Source organism: Megascapheus bottae, chromosome 5, assembly GCF_031878675.1.
Source record: "Megascapheus bottae isolate mThoBot1 chromosome 5, mThoBot2.hap1, whole genome shotgun sequence".
Lineage (NCBI taxonomy): Eukaryota > Metazoa > Chordata > Mammalia > Rodentia > Geomyidae > Megascapheus > Megascapheus bottae.
Genome location: NC_143513.1, coordinates 42,844,986 through 42,865,126, shown reverse-complemented (window position 1 = coordinate 42,865,126; position 20,141 = coordinate 42,844,986). Strand labels below are relative to the sequence as shown.

The 20,141-nt window shown below is 38.5% G+C and overlaps 1 protein-coding gene across 4 annotated transcripts in view; it reads left to right on the top strand.

The window, feature by feature from the left end:
- Window positions 1-11,300, top strand: part of Pnpla8 (patatin like domain 8, phospholipase A2) — a 40,048-nt gene extending 28,748 nt beyond the window's left edge. For 3 of the 4 annotated variants that reach the window (XM_090333030.1, XM_090333032.1, XM_090333033.1), the window contains 3 exons: window positions 2,345-2,540; window positions 7,312-7,552; window positions 10,935-11,300. In XM_090333030.1, the coding sequence (XP_090189156.1) occupies window positions 2,345-2,540; window positions 7,312-7,552; window positions 10,935-10,998 (501 nt within the window). In that variant the 3' untranslated portion in view covers window positions 10,999-11,300. Of the gene's footprint in view, window positions 1-2,344; window positions 2,541-7,311; window positions 8,335-10,934 lie in introns of those variants that run through there. The other variant, XM_090333031.1, reaches the window with a different exon arrangement.
- Window positions 11,301-20,141: the final 8,841 nt, after the last annotated feature.

The following is a 20,141-nucleotide window of genomic DNA, read 5'->3' as shown; positions in this document are numbered from 1 at the left end:
GTCAATAGGAGATAAGATACCCATGGACTTTTCTAAAACTCTGAATGACTTCGAACTGCTGTACTTACATCTCAACCTCCAGAGTGAGCCTGCAGTGCTCAGCCACTAGATGACACATTCTCACATTGCACTTCAGTATGTTTAAGATTTTGTTCTTTGCAGCCTATTCTTTGCTATTCTACTTTGAGTGTTTAAGATACACTATAAAAATTTAGTTTGTTGAATCAGTAAGGAAAATAAGCCTAGAGTGTGTTTTCCACTTTTCTCATTTCGTTGTTGAAATAAATTGCTCTCTTTATGAGCCCAGCAAAGGGTCAGAAGCTTCACTGTTCTTCAGTTAACTACTGTCAGTCAGATGGCAAACAAGGTGTTCTTTTTGTCTTAGACTCAAGCTATACACAAACCAGTTTCTGCAGTTTAGGTTTCAGTGACTGTTGCTACACAGCTGATCTCAGCTTCAGAGAGACAAGAATGGAAAGATTCAGAGGCTGAAATAACATGGGTCTATCAGTAAATATGCTTGTGTTGATGAGAGATTATTTTATAATGATGTTACTTTCTTATGAAAATCACATTCTTTCCGAGATTTGATCAAGTGGTGGAGATAAGTAACTCAAAGAAGATATATATTAATAAAGTAATTTTTTTCGCCAGTACTGGGTCTTGAACTCAGTGCTGAGTGCTGTCATTGAGCTAGAGCTCTACCATTTGAGTCACAGCACCACTTCCAGCTATTTCTATGCATGTGGCTTTGAGAAATTAAACCCAGGTCTTCGTGCATACCAGGCAACCATTCTAACACTAGGCCAAACTCCCAGACTTTTTTTTTTTTTTTTTTTTTTTTTGCCAGTCCTAGGGCTTGATGAACTCAGGGCCTGGGCACTGTCCCTCAGTTGCTTTTTGCTCAAGTCCAGCACTTGACCACTTGAGCCACAGCTCCACTTCTAGCCTTTTCTTAGGAATCAAACCTAGGGCTTCATGTATGCTATGCACTCTACCACTAAGCCATATTCTCAAACCCTAAATTAATATATCTTAAGATAGCATTGTTGTGTTCTTGCTGTACTGAGGAACTGAACTCAGATCCTGACACAGTTACTTTAACAGTGAGCTATATTCCTAATCCATTTTGTATAATTGTGCAATATATTGTTATACTTGACTAAAAACAGTTCAGAGCTAGGCTTGGTAGTACATACCTGTAATACTGATACTCTTGGAGGCTGAAACAGGAACATTGTTAGTCCAAGACCAGACTAGGGTACATAATGAGATACTGTCTTCACCAAAAGCAGAAGTGTATAAGCCAGGCACAGTGACTCATGCCTATATTCTTAGCTACTCAGGAGGCTGAGATCTGAGGATCACAGTTCAAAGCCAGCCCATGTACTAAAGAACATGAGATTTTTTTTTCATTGTTGGGGTAATGTATAGAGGGGTTACAGTTACATTCCCCAGGTAGGTGCATTACTTCTCACACATTGATGCCCCTTCTCATGTTTTTGTCCCCATTACCCTTCCCCACCCCCTCCCAATCATCGTGTTTCCCCCCTTCTCATTCCTATTTCAAATAAATAAACAAAAGTATATACAATATACCAGGTAACAAAGTCAGATACAGTAACAATATAAGAATAACCATATCTAGGGGTAGAGCGGATAGCCTTGGGCTAAAGAGCTCAGGGACAATGCCCAGGCCCCAGTGGTAGGGTGGTAGCCTTGAACTGAAGAGCTCAGAGACAGCGCCCAGGCCCAGAGTTCAAGCCCCATGACCCACAAAAAAAAAAAATATATATATATATGTATATATATATATATGTAGTTCATATCAGTATTTCCCATCATCATATGCAAAACCTTCCAAAAGGTTGTTCAAAGTAGGGAAGGAAAGCTTAGTAAAATTTCTTCATGAGGCAGATGAGTTTTACCTGAGTTTTGTAGTTATAGTTTATTAAATAAATTCACTTTAATTTATTTGACTTATTTTTTTTTTGGTGGGTTGTGGGGCTTGAACTCTGGGCCTGAGTGCTGTCCCTGAGCTCTTCAGCTCATGGCTACTGCTCTGCCAATTGAGCCACAGTACTACCAGTTTTCTGGTGGTTAATTGGAGATAAGAGTCTCCCAGACTTCCATGCCCGGGATGGCTTTGAACCTGGATCCTCAATCTCAGCCTCCTGAGTAGCAAGGATTACAGTGGCATGAATCACTGCACCTGGCTCGCTTATTACATTCTTTAAATTTCTCTTCATGTAATATCATAGTTTTTCAAAATATATTTTTGTTTTCATATATGTAGTATATGACTTCCTTTTTAAGAGATTGTTTTTAAAAATTTGTTTTGCAGGATGGAGGCTTGCTTCTGAATAACCCGTCAGCTTTGGCAATGCACGAGTGTAAATGTCTTTGGCCAGATGTCCCATTAGAGTGCATTGTATCCCTGGGCACTGGGCGTTATGAGAGTGATGTGAGAAACACAGCAACATATACAAGCTTGAAAACCAAACTTTCTAATGTTATCAACAGTGCTACAGATACAGAAGGTTAGTCTGATTCAGCACCTCAAGATAGTTAACAGCATTTGGTTTGGGCAAAATATCTGATCTTAACTGCAAAAGAGTATGGTGTCTGTATTGTGAGCATCACATGCATAAAGGACAGTCCTGGGCTTGACTCAGGGCCTGGGCACTGTCTCTGACCTTCCTTTGCTTAAGGCTAGCACTCTACCACTTGAGCCACAGTGCCACCTTGGCTTTTTCTGTGTATATATACTGAGAAATTGAACCCCGGGCTTTCTCCTTACTTACTTCTTAATCAACCTCAAATAATGACTGCTTTCTACTTAAAAGTATTACTACTTTGCCTGCTTATGGGTGGAGAAGCAGCTAAAGCAGGCATAGCATACAAGCTTGGTTAGAGACACTATCCAGTTAAAGATAAAAGCAGCAACAAAAAAGATCAGTTTGATTCAAGCTTACACTTAATTTCAGTGAGAGAATTCGAATTTTTATGGAATTAGAGTGTTACTAATGTCAAAGTAAACTGCTGCCCCTTAGTATACTCTACATACACAGACAAGAGTGGTCCATTAAAAATCCATTTAAAATGTAAGCCATCTTCCCCCTTATGAAAATGCTCTAGGCTTCCCATCACATTTAACCAAACTCATGAACCTTACTCACTGAAATTTACTAGACTGTCAATAAGCAGGCAGCATTTGCCTGCTTAAAGTATCATAAAATGTAACAGTCCCATTTAATTCTTATTCTTTTTTTTTTTTGGTTGGTCATGATGTTGAACTCAGGGCCTGGGCACTGTCCCTGAGCTTCTCAAGTTTAATCCTCTATCACTTGAGCCACAGCACCACTTCTGACTTTTCCAATTTATGTGGTACTACCAGCATTCTACCCCTAAGCCACATTCCCAGCCCTTAATTCTTTCTATTGTAAATAAGGCTTCAATGAGCATAAGTCTACTAATATAAGTTCCAGATTTTTTTTTTGGTCGGGGGAGGTTCTTGGGCTTGAATCCAGGGCCTTGCATGCTTGCTTAGCTCTTTTTTTGTGTGTGTATGCTATTCTTGGCTTAAACTGAGATCCTGGGCTCTGCCTCTGAGCCTTTTTACTCAAGGTTAGCACTGTACTACTTGAGCTACAGTTGTACTTCTGGCTTTTTGGGGGTGGTTATGGGGGTAGTTAATTGGAGATAAGCATCTTGCAGGGGAAGTGACTTGTGGCTCTAGGGGTAGCCTTGGGCCGAAGAGCTCAGGGACAGCACCCAGGCACGGATTTCAAGTCCCACAACTGACCCAAAAAAGGAAAAAAAACAAAGAAGCAAAAGAGTCTTAGAGGCTTAGGTTGGATTTGAAGCATGATCCTTAGATCTCAGCTTCCTAAGTAGCTAGGATTATAAATATGAGCCACCAGCACTCAGCCAGGCTTGAACATTTTAAAAGAATAATTAAAAGGTCCATTCCATTCTTACATGATAAAATACCAGGGCCAGATATTTGCTCCTACCATGAGGTAATGGAAGAAAGCTGTGTTTTTGATATATTAGATAACAGTAGCATGGAATAGGAGCTTTAAAGAATTCTATGTTTAGTGATGCAAAGGAAACCAGGATTTGTACTGGACTACCACAGAGGAAGCAACTTCATGAGCATTAGATTGTGATCCAGAGATAGGCAGCAAAATCTGCTGGCATCTTTGGCCAAGTACTGATTTGTGCATTTGTGTAAAGAAACATATGTTCATTAAGGTAGTGAAAAACACTAGCATGATAAGAGAAATGGAAGATGGATCAAACTGATGGAAGTGAAATATGCAGTATTTGAAAAAGAGTTCTATATAGTTTCAGAAAATAGAAGCTAACTCCAGGTGTGGTGGCTCACACCTGTAATCCTAGCTACTCAGGAAGCTGAGATCTGAGGATTTTGGTTCAAAGCCAGCCTAGCTCTGGTTCAAAGCCAGCCTAGCCCAGGCACAAAAGCCCTAGAGACTCTTATCTCCAGTTAATCACTGGAAAACCAGAAGTGGCCTGTGGCTCAAAGGGTCGGGCCTGTAGCCTTGAGCTGAAGAGCGCAGGGACAGCCAGAGTCCAAACCCCATGATTTGGGGGAGGGAGAGGCAGGGAAATAGAAGGGACACACTCCCTAGCTTCTTTCTTTTATCAGGAGAGTACTACCTTGTCACTAAAGTCAGATAGAAACATTACTCAGAAAAATAGTAAAAAGTCAGAAAACCACTAATAGTATTTCCCACTCATATACTTGCAGAAATCTAGAAATAATACTAATAAACATAATTCAACAAGATATTAAAAAAATAAATCATGACCCAGTTAAGGTTCATCCCATAAATACAGGATTATTAACTTTTTTTTTTAAACCAGTCCTGGGGCTTAAACTTGGTCTGAACACTGTCCTTGGACTTTTTCAAGACTAAAGCTCTACCACTTGAGCCACAGTGCCACTTCGAGCTTTTTCTATGTGTGTGGTACCAAGGAATCAAGCCCAGCTCTTCTTGCATGCTAGGCAAGCACTCTTATCACTAGGCCAAACTCTCAACCCCTTTTCTTGTTTTTTTTTTTTGTTGTTGTTCATCATGGTACCTGAAGTCCGGGCCTAGGCCCGGACTTCAGGTTTTCTGGTAGTTAATTGGAGATAAGAGTCTCGCAGACTTTAGTGCCTAGGCTGGCTTTGAACAACAATCCTCAGATCTCAGCTTCCTGAGTAGCTAGGACTACATGTGTGAGCCATCATGCCCAGCTTCTAACATTTTTAAAATCAGTACAATTCATCCTATTAATCATCCCATTCATTATGAAAGACCACGTGACAAAATCCAGTGTCCATTCATGATAAAAAACTGAGCAAGCAAAGAAAACATTGTTTCTCAACCTAGTGAAAGGGATCTGCAGATTCATTTGTTCTACAGTATTGGGAATTCTTGTTTATTAGGCTCTACCCCTTAGTTTTTTGAGACACAATGTTGTCATGTTGCCTAGGCTAGTCTGAAATTTGTGGTGACCCTCCTAAATGATAGAAATAATAGACATGCACTACCATGCCTGGCACAGTATCATATTTAATGTTAAGGACTGAATGCTTTATGCTACAAAAAAGTGAATGTAGCAAAATTAAAAAATACAAGATCAATAAGAGATTATATTTCTGCATGCTAGTAATAAACAATTAGAAAGCCAAATTAAGTATACAACATAGATAAATAGATGTCATTTTATTTTCTTTTTTAATTTTTCTTTATTTTATTTTCTTTATTTACTTTTTGCCAGTCCTGGGGCTTGAACTCAGGGCCTGGGCATGGTCCTTGGACACTTTTTGCTCAAGGCTAGCACTCTGCCACTTGACCCAAAGCACTACCTCCAGCTTTTTCTGTGTATGTGGTTTCAGGGAATCAAATTCAGGGCTTGGTGCATGCTAGGCAAGCATGTTACCACTGGGCCATGCCCCCGGCCCCAGCTGTCATTTTAATAACATCAGATTATTAAGTACTTATGGAGCCATGCAGCAAATTATATGTAAGATCTGAACAGTGAAAAACATAAAACATTACTGAGAGAAATTAAAGGCCTAAATAGGTTAAACATACTATGCATAATTTGAATTTGAAATTGTATTAAGGTATTCGATACGTAGAATCAATGTCAGTGCAACTCTTAATCTTTTCTAAAATTATCTTTAGTTTTGCAAAGGGGTTTCAATTCAACATGTCCATTTAGCACAATGCATTTTTATCAATATCACCTTTCCACTATTTCAACGCAACTCCTAGAGTTTCCAAAGGACATTGGGTAGCTAATACAATTTGCAGAAGAAAAAAAGTGAAAGACTTATTCTTTCTTACTTCAAGACTGTAGACTAAGCAGAAGACTGGTAACTGAAGTCCAAATATTGATCCATACATTATCAGTGCCAAATATTATGAATGTCAAAAGGATGCAGTCCTGGGGCTTGAACTCAGGGCCAGAGCACTGTCTTTGGGCTTTCTCAAGGTTAGCACTCTCCCACTTGAGCCAAACCACCACATCCAGCCCTTTCTGTCTGTGTGGTACCGAGGAGTCAAACCCAGGGCTTCGTGCATACTAGGCAATCACTCTACCATTAGGCTATGCTCCCAACTTTTAATCATTCATTTTTATCGTACGACTCAGGAATTTTCTTCCTAGGTTTGTACCCATAAGAAAATGAATATGTTCATATAGAGACAAGTGTAATATCAAGGTTATTCCAAATGACTAGAAACTGAAGAGAGTAAATACTGTAATGGAATATACTACTCATCAATGCAAATAACTGTTATATTCTATAGTATTTCTGAATCTCAGAAGCACTTCCTGATGTAAAGATGGAATAGCTAGGCTTGTGATTCTGTTCATATGCAATTCTAAAAAAACAAAAGTGTAAATGGTGTACCAACTAAAAGGAGACTTTAAGAGTTTTTTTGGGGGGGTGCTAAGTAGTAGTTACACCATACGTACATTGTCAGTTAGGTTAAAATTAGTGAATTTATATTCCATTAAGCACAATTGTTCCCCCCAAAAGGAAGTTTGAAAGGACATTTCAGCAACTTTGAGAAAATGGGAGCAAGTATTTTAAAGTTAGCAAAATATGTGAAGTATTTTGGAAGGCAAGTTTTATTTGGTAGTTTCGTTTATTATGAGTTTCTTTCTGGTAGTATTAGTTTGAGGGAAATAAACAAGTATTTGCAAAAGAAGATAGTTTTAAATGAAGACAAACTTAATAAAGTATTGCAGAATGTCTTCACTTTTTCTCCCTTTTTGTTTTAACAGAAGTCCATATAATGCTTGATGGTCTGTTACCTCCTGACACGTATTTTAGATTCAATCCCGTCATGTGTGAAAATATACCTCTAGATGAAAGTCGAAATGAAAAGCTGGATCAGCTGCAGTCAGAAGGGTTGAAGTACATAGAACGAAATGAACAAAAGATGAAGAAACTTGCAAAAATACTAAGTCAAGAAAAAACAACTCTGCAGAAAATTAATGATTGGATAAAGTTAAAATCTGACATGTATGAAGGCCTTCCATTCTTCTCAAAATTGTGATGAGTATATGCATATGCTTTCATAAATGAGGGCCTGGCCAGATCCACCAAAGGAATTGGGGGATTCAGCCTAAGCTGATGGTGAAATACTTTTTAATCCTGCAGAATCCTAAGGCAGACTGTGTACACAGCACAGAGGATATACTAGCTTACAAAATTCATGTGGGAATTAGTTTTTAAGGTGTTAATAGTTAACTAAGCTTTAGGAATTTTATTATTGAGCTAATTGGTTTTAGGAGATACTGATGTAAAATTGTTTGTTTGAAAATTTATTAATATATGTGCCAAACAAAACTGAAAATTATAATGGATATTTTTGTTTTAGTCATTATAATCATGTCGAACGTATGTGATTATTGATCTTATCCCATATGGAAATTTCTAGCTAGTTTGTTTTTACATTTACCACCAGTGTTTTTGCTGATACATTGTGTAATCCAGTACCTTTATTGTGGTATCTAAATTAATGGAATTTAATTAAATGGAGTTTAAATGGAATTTTCTCTATTAAAATAACTTTTACATTCAAAGTATGAGAGAACAAGGTTCAGTTTCTATTAAAAAATTTGCTTATATCAACATTGCTTGGTTAAAAAAAGATAGATGAATTACCATTGTAACATCTTTCTCCCTGAAACATCAAGGTACTACTGTGTGTCAGCTTTTCTATATCTAGCTTCTCATTCACTGTTACAAAATTAATTTGAGAAAATATTTCTGCCATTAACACAAATAAACTGTTGAAATAATGGTCAGAGCCTAATGTCATGTTCTTTAAAAAAAATTCATGATGTAAGCTCTCCATTTTTTTTAGCATTTGAATCCACCTGCCAGCAGTACTACTTAAAAGAACTAGGCTTATTTTAATTTATTAGCTTCTTCAGCCCTCTAGATTTCACATAATCTAAACCGTGGGCCCAAAACATTCTTTTCTACCTCCCCCAAATCATCTTCATTCTGTTTTATGTGTTTATATGATTTATACCATGTAAATACTTACATCATGTTTAGTTGGTTGTATGAAGGACAAGAAAATTAAGTACTCTTGCTTATATGTATAAATTAAAGCTAGCCTGTTACCAGGCTGTCAGTGAGTCTTGGTGTCACAGAGGTGTTGAGGTATGCTTCAGAGTATGCTGGGACCTGCTGTTCACCAGCCCCTTCTTGTCACCTTGAAAAAGATCAACAGTGTCTGGGCTAAATACTTCATTTCTTAAATGAGAAAAACTGTTGAGGCATATGTAACATCTTACTGGATTTTACACACACGTGATTTACAATGATTCCCAAAAGCAAAAGTTTTCATTCAGACCACAAATACATTTATCAAGCAACCAGAATAACTTAAGTATAAGGAAAGTACAAATGATTGGAAAACTGAATGTTTCTAAGAATTCTTTGTAATAAACAGTTTTTGAACTAATAAAGTAATATGGGTGAAATTTACATATTTCACCTTACCATAAGGTGCCCTAACCTGTTTTGCAGCTGAAGTCCAATTCACCCTGTCTCTTGGTTATACTTGGCCAATCCTTTTCCTGGAATAGTGCAGTCCACTGTAAACTCCTCTCCTTCATGTAGCATGCCATCAGTGTCGGTGTTTATATCCCAACAAAAGTACATCTGATTGTGTGGCATCCTAGCATCCATTTGTTCCCATCTGTACTTGAAACGGGCTAACTGAAGGAACCATGTGATTCACCTAGATGACTCTCCTTGTATAATGAGGCTAGTGTTTGTCTTTGTCCAAAAGCAACCCAGAAAGCAAATTGTCAGTGGGTAAGAGAAAGATAAGAAGAGTCACAAAAATGAAGTTTTAATTCTATACAGATAGATATCTGCCTTTCTAAGGAAGTAAAACGAATAACCTATTTTATAAAAAATACATTTCAATGATACATTTTTTAAATTTTATTTTATTGTTAGGGTGATATATAGAGGGGTTACAATTACATTTGTAAGGTAGTGAGTACATTACTTTTTGAACATTGTTGCCCCTTCCCATGTTTTTCTTCCACCCTTCCAAATTGTAAAGTTCATTTCCAACATACTGTCTTGTGAATATTGCTGTTATACTGGTTCACTCTTTGTCCTTTGTCTCTTCACTTTTCTCCCTCTTCCCTTCCTTGATTCAAATAAACAAATAAATGTATATACAATACATCAGTTACCAAAGTTAGTTACAGCAAAACAGGAGATAAACCATAAGGGGGGAAAAATAATAACTTTACATAGTACATTAAAAACAACCACCACAAGGGTAAGTCTCTTTTTCCTATCCTGGATTTCCATTTCTCTTAGCCTCATCCTACATGGCCATATGCACATAGCTTCAATTATATTTTAAAACTAGAATAAAATGTATATACAATCTACCAGGTAACAAAATCAGATACAATAACAATATGAGATTAACCAAAGGGCAACAAAAAAGAAGAGAAATAACAGTACATTAAGGACAACAATCACAAGATAAAGCCTATTTGATTATTTGAAATAGGAAAGGGAAGTGGGAAAAACAAGATGACTGGGATGGGCTGGGGGAAGGGAAATGGGAACAAAAACATGAGAAAGGGGTATCAATGTGTGAAAAGTAATATACCTACTATCTGGCAAATGTACTGTAACCCCTCTATACATTACAATTTAAAAAAAAACAATAAAATAGTTTTGATGTTCAGGCCTGTCTGTCTCAGAATAGTCCCTCATGTGGTGGTTGGTGTCCCTAGAGGTCTGGGAATTGGATAGTGAGTAGAGTATCCCTACTGGGTTATAATGACACTGTACTTCCTTTTTCCAAGGCACATTTTTATTCAGGAGAAATTAGATGCATAAGAATCTTGAGAGGGAAGGACTCAAACCTGTACAGGAGGGTTGAGGGGAATCTTTTTGCTGTTTTTGTGACAGGAGGGAAGAGTTCCTTTTGTCTAGCAAACAGTTGCTTTTCTCTTTCCCACGTGATAGTGCTTTTCTAATTACTGGAATAGGCTGGACCCTTAAAGGTTCTGTCTAGAATTTTACATAACCCTAAGAATAGTTCTAGTCAGTTGGGAGTATTTAGTAAGTACCAGTGCCATAATGTGACAATTTAGCTGACATTTGAGTGCTTTTGACTACTAGGACCCAGGCTAAGAAGATTAAGATGTTTATCCCTTTCTTAGTAAAAATTGTCCAGGATATCACAGATAGGAAGTAGTAGAAACAGAACCAATTTTCTTAGCAACGCTCTATCCAACTTATCAGACTATTCCTTTTCTGGTAGATTTGAAAATGACTTCAAATCCAGTTCAGTAAATGGTATCAGAGATGTTAAGTTTAATTGGTGAAGATATGTCATCTTAATTTTCAGGGCCTCAGAGTTTCCAAAAAAGAAAATTAGTCCAACATTATATGGATGCCTCTATTATCTATAACAATGCTTCTTTACGAGCAATGGCCTACCCATCTCACCAGAAGGATTTGCCGATCAGTAGAGGTACTACTGGCATTGAACACTCCATGGCATTTAAAATCAGCAGTGGCAAAAGTTATGTAATGCACTGGGCAAGAGACAACTTCATACTGAAGAACTGCCCTACTTCAACATTGCTCCCTTTCTCAATCTTATCCACACAATGTGAGCAGTGATGTTACTGTCTGCCCAAAGTTAGGATGCATGACCATTTGTAAAATTCTATTCCGGTTAGAACCTAATAAATTCTTTTTGCATTCATTACCCTTTGTAGTGTGTATTTTGTGTGTCTTTTGGCCAAGTTTAAAGACAACCGAACTGTTGACTTAATTTTACTTCTTGAAGCAAATTTATGGCCATTACTCTTTCATGACTAGGAAATAGGAAGGAGGGGAAGCACACTAAAAAAAAACTCAGTTTGTTCTGTTCCTGGCAGAAGCTATCCACCATCCAAAAATGATTCATAGAGTACAGATGTCCCTGGGCTAAACTCTTTGATAAATGTGCCTTCTCAGAAAGCACACTGATTGCTTTGTTCATTGTAGCCTTGATTCACTGATGGGAGTGGATTGAAATTCAACACTCTACAGATAGGCACTATTAGTTTGGGTAATTTTTAAGTGTATTGACTGTGATATTTACTTAGCCTTCATGATAAAAAAGCTTTAACTTGCTGGATGCCAGTGGCTCACACCTGTAATTCTAGCTACGCTGGAGGCATTGGGTGAGAGGATCTCGGTTTGAGGTCAGCCTAGGCAAAAAGTTCTACTCCTCTCCACCCCTCCCAATCTCAACCAAGAGCTGGGCAAGGTGGCAAGGTGGCATGCACTTGTCATCACAGGTAGATGATAGGCAGGAATCTGGAGAATATGCTTCCAGGCCATGTAGGCCCATGTCAACAAGCAAGCCAAGTGATCACAGGCCCAACATTCAAACCCCAGCACTGGCAAAAATAAATAAATGTGCAAAATATATGGAAGTGGGGTGGAGGGAAGAGACCCCCACCTGAATCAAAAAAATAGAAGCTGGTTTGAGAACAAATAGAAATACCTTGGTCAAGGCCAACCAAGGTGAAAAACAGGACCGTAACTCATGATGGCTGCCATATAGTTGTTAGAACCAAAGTAAAATTATTTCTTTGCCTTGGAGAAACTCAGATCATATTACTGATACTGAGAAAAACATTGTGGGATTCTGCAGATTTTCAGGTTTCCCCTCTGACTTGTGATACAACAATGGATATAACACACAGCCCAACTGGCTGTCTTTATTAGTGGGATAACTAGAGTTAGACACTCCAGAGGAACTGCTGCCACTGGAAACCTTATGTGGCACTACAAAAAGTGAGCACTAGTTCCAGAGACTTATTTTTCTTTTCTTTTTCTTTTTTGCCAGTCCTGGGCTTGGGCTCAGGGCCTGAGCACTGTTCTTGAACTTTCTCAAGGCTAGAGCTCTACCACTTGAGCCTCAGCACCACTTCTGGCTTTTTTCTATGTATGTTACCACATACCAAGGAATTGAACCTGGGTATTCGTGCATGCTAGGCAAGCACTCTACTACTAGGCCAAACTCCCGGCCCCCAGAAACTTATTTTATCAATAAAAAATTTAATAAGTTAAGCATACTTACTGCATTTGGAAATCCATCTATGGTTGGTTTACAAAAAGGGGTTAGTTGTATTTGCCAAGAAAGAACAGAAGCTGGGTGTAGTGGCTCATGCCTGTAATCTGAGCTATTCAGGAGGCTGAAATCTGAGGATCACAGCTCCAAGCCAGCTCAGGCAAAAAAGCCCATGAGACTTCCCCCCATCCCCCATTCTTAAGGCTTGAACTCAGGGCCTGGGCACTATCCCTGACCTTTGCTTTTTCTCTACCAGTTGAGCCATAGCACCATTTCCGGCCTCTTCTGTTTATGTGATACTGAGGAATCAAGCACTCTACCACTAAGCCCAGACTGTCAGTGAGACTATTTTTTGTCAGTCATAGGACTTGAACTCTGGGCCTGGGCGCTATCCCTGAGCTCCTCAGCTCAAGGCTAACGGCCCTACCCCTTGAGCTACAGCACCACTTCCACCTGAGAGACTTTTATCTCTAATTCACTACCAAAAAAGCTGCAAGTGGAGTGTGGCTCAAGTGGTAGAGCACTAGCCTTGAGTAAGAAAAGTTCAAAGACAGTGTCCAAGCCCTGAGTTCAAGTTCTAGGACACACACACACACACACACACACACACACACACACACACACACTGAAGAGAGAAATCAAAAACAGAATCATCTCAATCCAAGTGATTTAATTATATGCTGGTCATCACAGACCAAGAAAATCTCTGTTCATTTGGGCTCAACAATTGTCAACTGTAGTGTCATGCATAAATTTTATCAAAAACAGAGTTTAACAGCTACCAGTTTACATAGTAACTGATCTTGTTTATCACGGAAGTGCAATGACTTGAGTCTCAGGAACATGTACATGAAGTTTTATGAACTGTGGGATAAAGTAAAGCAATTCATGGATAAGGAAAAGTCCTGCCAGGGAGCACAGTGTGGTATAGCATTAGTGGTGGATATTCCTGAACATCTCAGAGTCTCAGGGGCCCAGTCAGTTTCTCAGCTCCATATTTTCAAACAGTAAATCATTCAAAGCTAAATTAAGGCCATGGAAGGTACAACTTGGAAGGAATAACAGCACATTTCCTTACTCAGGGAAGCATAAAAGCTTTCTATGACACTTGAGCGTGCTGTTGAACTTGAGAAATGAATTGAAATATTGAACTAAAGACTCAGTCAAGAATACAAGCAAAGAGAGTGCTTGTTTGCCACATCTCTGTTGTGGCTCAGGAGTCTGACAACTGAGGATCACAGTTTAAAGCCAGCAGAAGGGCCAGGAACATTCATGAGACTCTTATCTCCAATTAACTACCAAAAAAGCCATGAGTAGAGCTGTAGCTCAAGTAGTATCATGTTAGCCTAGAGTAGAAAAGCTTAGAAAGAGTGCCCACACTTTGAGTTCAAGCCCTATGGCTGGCACACACATGCATACACATACACACAAAAATCATGAGAAGTAAGTTGATGATCTGCCTGATAACTTAAAACATGAAATCACTCAGCTGTAAAGCCATGATAAACTAAAAGCTAGACACATCCTCCCACTGTCTGAGTTCTAAAAATGTTACATAAGCAAAGATGAATGGCCCATTTTGAAGTGACATGCATATGTGCTTTTGTTCAGGACAACTTACTACTATTAACAGTTCTTTTCACAATTTATCCTCTCAAAGGGTTAACTATGTTTCAGACACACTAACAATCTGGCAAAACAGAAACAACATCATCAGTATCAAGTAACATATCCTTTCACCAAAGAGACACAGTTCCATTCACATGAGGTGAGTGCATTAAATGTTGGGAGAAATATAGCAGTTATACTATAAATATAAAAATTTCATAAAATTATAATACCTTATAATGTTAAACTTAATAATTTTCTATGGCCATCAAATGATCTTATAAATATCCAAATGGCTGTTGGCAGTAAAAGGTTCCCTACCCCTAGTTTATTATAACGCATGTAAGTGCTCTAAGGAATTTCTAGTAATCTCTCAATGAAAAAAATATTAAAACCAATGTAATTTATATCCCTCTGCTTTTCAGATTTAGTCTTGTAAAATGTTATTTTTTTCTATAATGCTAGTTGAATTGAGTCATTCCTGACTGTAATTGTTGAAACAAGATCCCTATAATTACAGGTGCTATGGTTTTGCAATCTTAAATGAACATGTTGATATTGAGGTACCATTAATTGATACAGCCATAAACATTCCCTGTATTCATTTCCTACCCTCCTTAATGTGAAAAATTACCAAGACTAAGAAGCCATAGACGCCATGGAATATTAGGCTGTGTTAGTGTAGCAAATGCTTTGTTTTGTACAAATAGTGTATAACAAAATTACACACCTCAAAGGTTTTTCTGAAGTTTAGATGATATATAATTTTGGTAGTATAGATTTTAGTATAATGTGGTCTTATATGGTTCATTATTTTTGAACATGTCTGCAATAGCATGTGGAAAACCACTGTATCCAGTTCATTACAAGCCTAGTCATCAGTGCAAATATGAATTAGAACTCCAGTTATATGAGAAAAAATGTCTTATATATACAAGGTAAATCTAGTAATTATATAAAAACATCTGCAAACATAACTACCTCAATTTTAAAGTATGAAAAACATGGCGTTAAGACTTGTATCTTCCTTTAGCACGTCTGAAAGAAAAAGGAAAGAGGAAATTCTCATTTGGAAAGCAAGTAATTGAAATGGCATAGCTTATTTACTGTTATTTTTTCCATATATTTTTATTGTAATTAATAGAAGGGTTAGATGATATTTGCCAGATAGATGGTGCATTAATTCCCATACATTAATACCCTTTCACATGTCTTGGTCCCCATTTCCCTCCCCCCACCCCCACCCTTGATCTTGTTTTCCCCCATTCCCTATCCAATTTCAAATAACCAAATACAAATATATCCGATATATCAGGTAACAAAGTGAGATAGTGTAACAATATGAGATAACCAAGGGACAGCAAAAGTGATGAGAGATAACATAGTACCTTAGAACAACAATCATTCATTATATGCCTTATGCTTACAGCATATTTTAAATGACAAGTTTAACAAACAAGTTATTTACTGTTATTTTTAATTTTTAATTTACTTTAAAATTAAATGGCTATCCAAAGGGACTTCATCAGTGTAGAAGTACGGTGCATCTTGATCCCCTTCCATCATTCTCCTTCCATCTCTCCAAACCCTATCCATGCCTTCGATCTTAGTTTATTTTAAATCAAATTATATATTTATTCCTAATTCAGTTCATCATATGTTTCTTATAACTATGCCAAAGCTTCTAGAAGTCTTACATACATGTAGGTCCTTCATACTGTTTGTAAGTTAGCTCAGCTGAGTCATTTGCCTGGAAAAGTGAAAACTCTTTAATACTTAAAAAAAAACAAAAACACCTATTCCTTGCAAGCTGCCAGTGCACACACCTGTAATCCCAGCTAATGAGAGGGCTGAGATCTGAGGATCACAGTTCAGAGCCAGCCCAGGGGCTGGGAGCATGGCCTAGCATGCACAAAGCTCTGGGTGGGTTCAGTTACTCAGTACCACATACATAGAAAAAGCCAAAAGTGACTTGTTTGTTAAACATGTCATTTGAAATATGATGTAAAAATCAATGTTAATAAATTCTTTAATTAAAAAATGAAAAAAAAAAAGCCAAAAGTGGTCCTGTGGCTCAACTGGGAGAGCTCTAACCTTGAGAAAGCCCAAGGACAGTGCTCAGACCCTGAGTGCAAGCTGCAAAAAAGAAAAAAAAAAAAAAACCAGCCCAGTCAATAACTCTTTAAGACTCTTATCTCTAAAAAAGTAGTGAAAAAGCCAGAAGTGGCCCAATAGCTCAAGTAGTAGAGCACTAGCCTTGAGCAAAAGAAACTTAGAGGGGCTAGGCCCAGAGTTCAAGCTCCAGGACCAGGAAAACAAACAAACAAACAACAACGAAACAACAATAACAAAAAATCACCACTGACAAAAAAACTACTGAAATTATAGACATTCTCTGTGCAGGGGCGGGATCACAACTGGGGTCATTTTCCTCTGTGTGAGCTTGGATTCTTTCTTTATTTTTTCTCTTTCCTTCCTTCCTTCCTTCCTCCCTCCCTTCCTCCCTCCCTCCCTCCTTCCCTCCCTCCCTCCCTTCCTTCCTTCCTTCCTTCCTTCCTTCCTTCCTTCCTTCCTTCCTTTCTTTCTTTTTTTTGTGGGTCATGGGGCTTGAACTCTGCCTGGACCCTGTCCCTGATCTCTTCAGGTCAAGGCTACCACCCTACCACTTGAGTCACAGCCCCACTTTCTGTTTTGTAGTGGTTAATTGGAGATAAGAGTCTCAGGTCCTTTTGTGCCCATGCTGGCTTTGAATCTTGATCCTCAGATCTCAACCTCCTGAGTAGCTAGGATTACAGGCGTGAGCCACTGCACCTGGCTCACTCTTCCTTTCCTTCCTTCCATTCTCTCTCTCTCTCCCTCCCTCTCTTCTCTCCTCTCTCCTCTCTCTCTCTTTCTTTCTGTGGGTCATGGGGCTTGAACTCTGCCTGGACGCTGTCCCTGATCTCTTCAGGTCAAGGCTACCACCCTACCACTTGAGTCACAGCCCCACTTTCTGTTTTGTAGTGGTTAATTGGAGATAAGAGTCTCAAGTTCTTTAGTGCCTGGGCTGGCTTTGAACCAAGATCCTCAGATCTCAGCCTCCTGAGTAGTTAGGATTACAGGCGTGAGCTACCATGCCTGGAAGAAAAGTTTTTGAGACCCCTGCTCAACCCATAGCCGGCTGAGGTGGTACATACCTGTCATCCTAAAATATATAGATAGTTCAGATTTGAAAGATTACAATTCTAGGCCAGCTGGGACAGATGGAGTCCATGAGACTCTATCTCAATAGAAATTGGAGGTTACTATATGCCTACTATCCAATTAAGCTTGGTTAACACCCTGTGTTCCAGAAATGACTGTTGTTGCCAAACCAAGTCTGTGACACCCACAGTACTTCATAAAAAGCTGTTCTTTACAAACTTTAAGACTTGATTGTATTTTTTTCTTCCATTTTTGGTGATATTAGGGCTTGATGCTAGCTTTGTGCTTATGAGGCAAACCAGACACTCTCCTGCTTGAGCTATACATCCAGCTCATTTTTCATTGTTTTTAAATTAAAAAATATCTTCTAAGCTGAGTGCTGGTTTTTCACACCTGTAATCCTAGCTACTCAGGAGGCTGAGATCTGAGGATCGAGGTTGGAAGCCAACCCAGGCAAGAAAGCATAAGGACTTTTATCTCCAACACATGATTCAGAAGACATTGAAAATGGAACTACTGCTCAAATGGTAGAGCACTAGCTTTGAACACAAAGAGGCTCAGGGATAGCATGTAGGCTCTGAGTTCAAGCCCCAGAACTAGAAAATAACAACAATAATAACAACACATACCTTCTATGTCACAGAGACCTTTTACTCATTACATGCAACTATGCAGTGATAGTCAAAAGTTTTGAACGATTAGATATTTGGGATTTCATGCTTGTGTTTAGGGCTTTCTATTTTAAAATACCATAGTTACCAAGAAGGCCATAGTACTGAGACTCATCAAACATAAAACCTGCCAAACCATGGTGTTCTTCCTTTATCTTGGGCATGTGGGCCATCTGAAGGCAGAGTTCCTACCCTAGGGCACACACCCACAAATGACACTATTCTCAGGCTATAGAGGAATAACTTTAGTTGCTCAAGCTCAAAGTTCAGTGTGGAAGTTCAAATGCCCACCACGTTCTTTTGCATTGCCTAGGGCATAATAGTGCAGAAGAAGGAAAAAGAAAAAGAGAAAATAAACTAAGATTCTCCAATGAAAGTGTTTTGTTAGAAAGATGACATTTTTAGTCACGTTTTTGCCCCCAAAATAAAAAAAAAACACTCTCAATTTTGCAGGAAGATTGAAGAGGTCTTACTATGTAGGCTAGTCTAGCCTTGAACTGGCAATCTTTCTACCTTAGCATCCCAAGTACAGGGATCATAAGGCATGTGCCACCAAGCTCACAGCCTTAATTATTATTTTAAACTGTCCTGAGATGTCTTTATGTTATTACACCATTGTTTGTTGAAATGTTAATAGACAAGTCCCTTAATTTTGCTAAGTGGAATCAAGCAGGAAGTAAAGTGATTTTAGTTTTACGATCCCCCCAAAATTATTGCTAAATCACAACAGTCCACTTGAAGCAACCAGAGCTAATAAAGACAACCAACTGAACATTAAAAAAGACTAAAGGGAAGAATCCCACTTACCTTTCATTGTAACTTGTAGATTAAAAACTCAGTATTTTTCATGATAGGAAAGAAAGATAACTGTGTGTGTGTGTGTGTGTGTGTGTGTGTGTGTGTGTGTGTGTGTGTGTGTGTGTGTGTGTGTGTCTATGTACTGGACCTTGATCTTAGAGTATGCGTATGAGTGCTTGAACTCAGGGCTTGAACACTGTCTTGGAGCTTTCTTAAGGCAAGAGCTCCACCACTTAGGCCACTGTACTACTTCTGGATTTATCTGCGTATGTGATATGGAGGAATCAAATCCAGGTTTTTGTTCATGCTAGGCAAGCACTCTACCACTAGTTTAAATCCTGGGTCCTGTCCTTTAGCTTTTTCACTTAAGGCTCAGATTTTGCAACGTGGGCATCTGCTTCACTTCTGGCTTTGGGGTAGTTAAATGGAAATAAGAATCCCATGAACTTTCCTGCCTGGGCTGGCTATGAACTGCTGCTCTCCTCAGACCTCAGCCTCCTGAGTAGCTAGGATTACAGAAGAGAGCCATAATGAGCACCTGGAAAACACTTTTGAATGATGATGTTACAGATAGAGAAAGAAAGGCCTGAACCACAGAAATGGTTTTTGAACCACATTAATAACTTATGATTATGAGGTTGATATTATTTCAAATAATGTAATATGCCTTTATATAATTTTTTAAAATGCTTTTTAGTGTCATCAACATATATCTTGATTTTGGCTTTGGAAAGTTAAGTTACTAGCTACTTTATCTTATTTCACATTGCTGATGGACATATCTCATTCCTTTCTAGTAGCTTTATCCTTTCTCCTTCTAGGTCCAGTCTACTGATGGGATTCAGCTTATGCATTCATCTCCCTCATTTTATAAACATATTTTCTTCTGGCTCTATACCTTGCTCCCCCTCAGTCAGGTTTTGCTGGATACAGTCATCATTCGTGTGTCTCTACTTTTTCCTCTTCTCTCAGCAGCTGCAAACTGGCTCTTTCCAGTCACTCCACAGACTTGCCTTTCTGTATGACCTTCATACCCCATAATGGTTGTCAGTTATTTTCTCCTCTGCAAATTAGCAGCTGTTGACTGCAGATCATTCCCTTCTTAAATGTGCTTTTTGGAGTACACTCTTTCTAGAATTCATCCATGATTCTTTAAAGTCTTTTTTGTCTGGTTCCTAAGGCTCTCTTCTCTGCTCAGTCCTTGCTGCTCCCTCCTCAGAACCTT